The sequence below is a fragment of the Pseudochaenichthys georgianus genome, chromosome 14 (assembly GCF_902827115.2).
Source record: "Pseudochaenichthys georgianus chromosome 14, fPseGeo1.2, whole genome shotgun sequence".
Taxonomy (NCBI): domain Eukaryota; kingdom Metazoa; phylum Chordata; class Actinopteri; order Perciformes; family Channichthyidae; genus Pseudochaenichthys; species Pseudochaenichthys georgianus.
The window spans coordinates 1,279,866-1,287,157 of record NC_047516.1 but is presented as its reverse complement, the minus strand read 5'-3'; the positions used below and the strand labels follow the sequence as shown (position 1 = coordinate 1,287,157).

General features: G+C 41.9%; 2 protein-coding genes across 2 annotated transcripts in view; one reads left to right on the top strand and one right to left on the bottom strand.

Annotated features, from left to right (window-relative positions):
* Window positions 1-690: 690 nt before the first annotated feature.
* Window positions 691-4,559, bottom strand: alkbh4 (alkB homolog 4, lysine demthylase). The gene is made up of 4 exons (XM_034098785.2): window positions 4,399-4,559; window positions 2,169-2,357; window positions 1,690-1,987; window positions 691-1,097 (listed from the first exon to the last, which is right to left on the bottom strand). The coding sequence occupies exons 1-4, from the start codon at window positions 4,501-4,503 to the stop codon at window positions 868-870; spliced, it is 822 nt and encodes a 273-aa protein (XP_033954676.1). The 5' UTR covers window positions 4,504-4,559; the 3' UTR covers window positions 691-867.
* Window positions 4,560-4,969: 410 nt separating this feature from the next.
* Window positions 4,970-7,292, top strand: part of lrwd1 (leucine-rich repeats and WD repeat domain containing 1) — a 26,730-nt gene continuing 24,407 nt past the window's right edge. Inside the window, exons 1-2 of the mRNA XM_034098771.2 lie at window positions 4,970-5,065; window positions 6,419-6,521. Of these exons, the coding sequence (XP_033954662.1) occupies window positions 6,442-6,521 (80 nt within the window). The 5' untranslated portion in view covers window positions 4,970-5,065; window positions 6,419-6,441. The remainder of the gene's footprint in view (window positions 5,066-6,418; window positions 6,522-7,292) is intronic.

Below are 7,292 nucleotides of genomic sequence, written 5' to 3'. Positions count from 1 at the left end.
CTACGTTAGCTAGCTGTTTATATTAGCACCTCCAGGATATTTGCACCTCCAGGAAAATGGCGTATTTATATATATATGGCGCGTGTTGCATTGTGGGTAGCTCGTGAGGTCACTGTGTGTGAAAGATTACTATGGACTCAATTATGTATGTTCATTTACCTGTTTACTTAACCACTAGAATTTGAAAGTACACATCCGAAAAAAATCTGCCGCTTCCTTCAGACTTCCTCACATAGCTTACATGACCAATGAGGGCACGAGATGAGTGTGTGCCCAGATGGAAGGCTGACAGGCAGGTAGGCCATCCAGTTACTTTAGCCGGCTCAGATGATTGGTCGTGCTTTCTACAGCGCCACGGCTTCCACAGATGATATTTCTTTATGGATTTATTGTCAAAGCATTTAATATATTCGTTGCTATGGGGACGTTAAGTGTTTCTGAAGTGAATTACAGACCCCACCTTTAAGGTAATATAGAGTCTATGATGTGTCTGAGGGTTAGTGGGGGTCTTGTTGATGAGGCCGGGAGCAGAAGGAGGTGATGTGGAAAACTGGCATTGAACATTTATTTTTTTATTATTATTCTACAAAATATATCAACATGAAATCCAGTGGAGCGAGAAACTGAAGAGGATCAGGGCCACGTGAGAAAGGAATGTGACAAAGTCAAAAAAAACATTTTCCGTTTAAATCTGTTTTATACACATTGTTTATTGTATTTCTATAATGTGTTTCCTTAATGTTACACAATCCAGTTTATCTGTTAAATGTTTCAATGCCCACATCTTACATATGGATAAAAACACTTTAACTGAATTAATTATATACACAAAATGTCCCAGGAACAGACACAGCATTGGAGCTGCCTCTATGCAGGCGTCCCTCTGAAGCTCAGGGAGACGTCCAGCAGCTTCGCCCCCATCTCCTCGTGCCGCCCCCCCGACAGGAAGTGCTCCGACAGCTCTCTGAAGGTGCTGCACACTCTGCGATCCTGAATATCTTCCCGTCGGATCGAATGTTTCCATCGGTGTCTCGCCTCTCCGAACAACACCAACAACGACCTCCGAGGAAGAAGCACGGAGACCTGGACTTCCTCGACTAGGATCAAAGGAATAATGTCAGTCACTTGGAACACGTGACTTTCAGCCGGAGGCTGGACGAGACGAAGGTGAAGCCCTCTGGGGGGGGGGGGGACACCTAACACAAAGAGGTCTTACACTGGATGAAGAAGAGACATGAAGAAGAGGGGACACATGTTGATGTAGAAGAGACATGAAGAAGAGGGGACACATGTTGATGTAGAAGAGACATGGAGAAGAGGGGACACATGTTGATGTAGAAGAGACATGGAGAAGAGGGGACACATGTTGATGTAGAAGAGACATGGAGAAGAGGGGACACATGTTGATGTGGAAGAGACATGAAGAAGAGGGGACACATGTTGATGTAGAAGAGACATGGAGAAGAGGGGACACATGTTGATGTAGAAGAGACATGAAGAAGAGGGGACACATGTTGATGTAGAAGAGACATGAAGAAGAGGGGACACATGTTGATGTAGAAGAGACATGAAGAAGAGGGGACACATGTTGATGTAGAAGAGACATGAAGAAGAGGGGACACATGTTGATGTAGAAGAGACGTGAAGAAGAGGATTTTGTATGATCGGTGACCTTTAACATAAACTTGCCTTGAAGCCCCGCCTCCTCTTTAAGCCCCTCCTCCAGGGACATCGTGAGCGTTGTGTCTGACAACATGTTGACGGTGACGAGGCGCTCGCCCCACAGCCAGCTGTCGTCCAGGTGGGGGTCGATGGAGGACCCTCGCTGGGGAAGGTATTCCAGGTTGCACTGCTCCACCGGTCTGAAGTCCTCCAAGGACGCGTCGCTCTGCATCCGGAGCACCAGGGAGCGGCTCACAGCAGGGAGTCCAGAGAAACTGCTGAGACGCACCTTCCGCTTCTTGAAGTTCACTTTGGGACCAAAATCCTGCAACGATAAGAAACAAATACTTTAGTTTCATTCATCAGATATTCATAACAACAACAACAACAACAACAACAACCAGAGGGGATTGTGGGATTCTGCAATCTGAGACCTGTGGTATCCTGTTTAAAACCAAACTCCACATGTTCATATTCTGTGCTGAAGACGTTCAGAAGTCTCGCACCTGTTTCCTGCGTCCTGACTGCGAGTCGTTCCAAACGTCCCGATCCATCGTCCTGATCAGTGCCTCCTCTTCCTCCTCGGAGATGAAGTCCTCCTGGAGGAAGACTCCGGGGAAAGGGAAGCACGAAGAGTCGGCATCTCTGGGAACAGCACGCCTCGTCTCAGGATCGTACCGGAACCGATGCACAGCCTTCAGAGACAGAAACAAAAGAGTACGCTTTACAGAGAGAGGCGAAGTCCCGCCATTCTACTTCCGCCCCATGGACCTTATTTCTGAAAAGTATGCATTGAAGTCGATGGAGAGAGAAAGATGATCTCTCCATCCCGTTTGAATTGTGCCACGAATTCCACACATGATGTTTGTCAATTTAAAAAACATTTCCATGTCAAAAAAGTCACAGTTTGTCGTAAAACTGTTGAAATATAAGACTATGGAAAATACGCAGCTAGAAAGACTACAAGTCCCAGAGTCCCGGTCCCGCATGCTGGCTCTCACAGCACCGACTAACTCCCCTGTGTGTGCACAGCTCTCAACGCGCCCAGACTTGGAGTGATTTCCACCTCTTTGAATACTTTCCGCCTCGTTCTGAAAGAAAGAAGTGAAATGTTTCAACGTGACGCCGTCTTGGTGTGTGGTGCGAGATGGGAGATGTAGTTCATTGAGCGGTTTCACACAAACAAAGTGTTACTTCACAGTTTTATGTTTTTGACTTGCGAAATTATCTTTTAAATTGACAAACATCATATGTGTAATTCATGGCACAATTCAAACGGGATCGAAAGATAATCTTTCTCTCTCCATTGACTTCAATACATCATTTTCCGAAATAAGGTCCCATGGAGGTCCGCCGGAAGGGGAGGGGCTTCGCCTCTCAATAAAACAAGAAGAGATGGCCTCACTGATATTCTATTCCAGGGGTGTCAAACTCAAGGCCCGGGGGCCAAATCTGGCCCGCGACTTCACTTCATGCGGCCCCACAAGAGCTGGCAAAGAATATAATAATATATTGTTTATTATATGGTTACATGGCGATTTACGGAAGCAGGTTGCCCATAAACTACATGTCCCACAATGCATCACAGACTTGCAATTATTTGCCCTAGACTTCTGCTTTCAGTCGTAGTTAATTATGAAGTTGTTACCCTATCCGATAATAATCCAATGCCGAGGCAATAATGTAAAATAATACATTATTTTAAATATTTATATATGTATTTTTATATAGTCTTAAAGTTACAACCGGCCCTTTGAGTGCAACCATAATGCTCATGTGGCCCGCAATGAAATTGAGTTTGACACCCGTGTTCTATTCTATCAGACAGTGGCACATATATGCACGACTGTCAATAATACAGAGTCAGCCGTGTAGAAGAAGTTTAATATGTATTTATTTCTACAAGGACCATGGATAGCTCATTTCCATCTGCAGTCCTCAGGCAGGTACATAACAATCAACACACACTAAAAACATTGCATAATCTCTATCACACACACCTTTATAAAACATGATCTAAGTACAGGTCAACAAAAGAATACATAGTAGAGTTAAAATATAATATTACAATACAGTTAAAATTGAAAAACTCAGATTACAGTGTAATGAATGTTGGCATGACTGGTTGCTTAATATCAAGTACCCTGTACTCGTGTAGAAATAGTAGTACCACCGTGGAAAAAGACTCAAGTAAAAGACCCGCTTTAAAAGTCTTATTAAAGTAAAAATCGCAGCATCTAAAAGTACCAAAAATACATACTAATAAATCTCGTGGTTTTATTGATCAATCCACCTGGTATTATAGAAAGCTTTACCAGCTGCAACATTAGTGATGCTTTAATACATCACTCATTATGCTATAAAATATAATGAGCATTATTTAGAAATGGGCATTTATGCATCACAAGTACTTTTGGTATGTTCTGGCCAAAAGTCGTTTGTTAATTCACGGAAAATATGTATATAATTTTACAGGGGTCATATTTTGGTATATTTCTACACTGTGTGGTATAATTTAAATAAGATATTTTAATCCTTATAGAACCACTGATGGTTAAAAACACAAAACAATAAGGAACAGTGATTTATTTGAACGAGAAAGTGTGTTTTGATCAAATGTGGACTGTCCATTAAGGGCTTCCGTAGTTATTGTTAAAGCGAAGCTAGCTGAGGCTACAGCTTTTCCTGCTGATAAAAACATACTTTTTAACACACTTTTTAAACAGATATGCTTACTTTAGCTTCATTTTCCTCCAGCTGTTCTGTTCCCTTCACATTTTCACACTTTAAACACCGCCGGATGCCTTTACAGGCGCATGAAGCAGAGCCGTCATCCTGCATTTTCTTCTTCTACGGCTGTGCATCTTCTTCTCCTACTGTTAGTATGTAGGTCGAGAACCTGCCTAGAAAGCTCAACATCGCCACCTATCGAACCGTTTGGGCTATGAATTCAACACACTCAATCATATTTACATTTTAGTGGATTAATTCACTTTTTGTTGTTTATTGGGATAAACAATTTTAAAGTAGGTGTACTGAGTATTTCCATTATTTGTTAGCACTAAACATTTATTACAAGGTGTCGTAAAAACCTGAATTGTAGTGGAATAGAAGTATAAAGTAGTTACAAATTGAAATAGTCAATTAAATAACAAGTATCTTAAAATCACAGCTAAATAAATCCACTTGGTCACCTTTGACCACTGTGATATTTCTACTTTTTTTGTCAAATGTATGGCCTGTGGGAATTACACGGTGCCTGTCAGGCTGAGCTCAGGGTGAAAAAGCCCTTTGTTACTAAAGCCACCGTAAGCCACGCCCACCGGAAGGACGTAGACTTTCCCCGCGAAAGCTCGGTTTCCAGGACACTGATTTCATTAATAAAGTTACAGAAGAAGCACCGGTAAGTACATTTATCCGCAAATATGGGAAAATACACTAACTTAAAGTGTTCCTATGGAAGTGTAATGTTCTGAATCTGCTCTTTAACTCAATATTAAGTTGTTTCTTGACTGTAGTTGTTACGTAGTAATGTAGAAATACAAATACATGTGAGTCAGTGAATCCAACATGGCGTGTTGTTGTCGATTCTATTAATCCTCAAAACTGTGCCATGGTGTAACCTTAGGCTCTTTTTATACAATAAACAACAACAGCATATCTACAAGGCAGTGTTAGCAGAAGCATTTAGACCCTTTACTTTAGGAACAGTAGATATGAATGTCAAAATACTCTTGTTTCTAGTCGAAGTATTGCGATCAAGTGTATACTTCAGTACTAATGTATGAAAAGTAAAAGTACTGGTTGTGAAGAAAGATGTCCTTCATACGTGATTTATTATTATAAATACTTATCATTATCAGATTTATACAGAAGAGGATCAGGGCCTGTGACTAAGAGTAGACAGAAAAGGCTTTTGTTATATATATATATATATATTTATATAACGGACAAGTCAAATCAAGCAATCTGATTGGTTCTTAGCCGTGATATACTGACCGTATACCACGGGTACAATTGTAAGTTACTTTTCACAACAAGTCAGTATCCCTCCGCGCCTGAGAAAAACAGTATACAGTCGGGCCGAACCACGCCCCTTAGCTGTGATATAATGAGCATATACCACGGCCTGTCGTGAGCTATTGCTTAAATATATGTTTCTGAAATTAGAGTCCACACTTTTGTTATCTCCATCCCACAATTGTGTGTCATGTGGCCCTAATCCTCTTCCTTAGATTTTACAGGAACAGTTCTGATGTAGAAATGGGAGGGATGAGCCCCTCTTTAATGGTCTCACATGCAGAGCACACAGTGACATGTGTACTCTGCGTTTAACCCATCCTAGTACCAGGAGGCTAGTACTAGGAGCAGTGGGCAGCTATTGCACAGCGCCCAGGGGGTATCTTACTCCACTACATGAATGTCGTGGAGTAAGATACATACTTTACCTTTAGTAGCATACAGCTATCAGATGGAGTAAGATTGTGTATGAAGGAGTGTACTTGTAACATATTTCCCCTTCTACATTAGCGTTATAAAAGACCTGAGTACCTCGCCCTCCACTCAGACCCCATGAGAGAAAGACCTTGAGGTTTCTGCTCGTTCACTCCTTTGTTTTCACGTGAGCACTCAGGGTGTGGTCGGTACCCCTGCTGTTCATAAAGCACCTGAACGCACCATCAGAGGAGAAGCAGACCTCAGCCCCACAGGACAAGACGGCACTGAAGCTATTCTCAACAGTTGTCTCTCTCTCCAGGGTTTTCAACTCTTCAGATAATCATGGCGAAGGTAACCGAGAAGCTCCTGCTGGAGAAAGGCTCTCCAAAAGCCACCAAACTGGAGCAGATCAAGACCCTGAAGTAAGTTTGCTTTGTTGACGTGTCGTTACATTTGCACCGATAGTTACTCGACCTATCAGATGCACGAGAATAGAAAACATTATTTAATCGCACATTTCTCTACCTTTTGTTTTAGCTTGGCAAACATTTCTGTCACACATGAATAAAGTGCCACATTGAGACAATGAAATTATTTTAGGTGTTTTTGTTTACTCATACGGGAAAGACCTAAACTCTCTTTCCCGTGGAGCAAAACATGTTTACAGCAAACACGGGAAGTTATTTCAGAGTTGAAATGTGCTGGTATTTTATATGTTGAGTGTTCGAGTGTCTGCTGATTGCTTCGTGGTTATACGTGCCCAAGAACTAGAAAAAAGCTCTTCAACCGGCAACATCCTTTTTCTTAAAGAGTAATGTCTTGTTTGATACGGGCTGATTAACTCACTGATTCACTCACGCAACAACCCCCCCCTTACTCACACTTGCATTAGGACTACTGTTTCTGATTCCTGTTTTCTTTGTTCTGATTCTGATTGGATGTAAAGTGTCTTTGAGCACCAGGAAAAGCGCTATAGAATTACCTTTATTATTATTATAACTAGGGATATCCCGATCACCTTTTTTTGCTCCCGATCCGATTCCGATCATTTGATTTTGACAATCTGCCGATACCGATTTTTCCCGATCCGATCTTTATGCAATGCATCAAGAGAAGAAAAGGTAACAGATAACGGCTGGTCATCCAACGCGATGAATTCAGCTATCTTGGCTGTTATTGTGTGGCCTTCTCTC

What these genes read in the sequence shown, in the direction of transcription:
- alkbh4 (XM_034098785.2), bottom strand. Translation starts at nt 4,503, where the DNA reads ATGCAGGATGACGGCTCTGCTTCATGCGCCTGTAAAGGCATCCGGCGG. An exon ending in TGGAGGAAAATGAAGCTAAA is followed by an intron (nt 2,358 to 4,398) that starts GTAAGCATATCT and finishes CTGTCTCTGAAG; the next exon opens with GCTGTGCATCGGTTCCGGTA. An exon ending in AGTCAGGACGCAGGAAACAG is followed by an intron (nt 1,988 to 2,168) that starts GTGCGAGACTTC and finishes TTATCGTTGCAG; the next exon opens with GATTTTGGTCCCAAAGTGAA.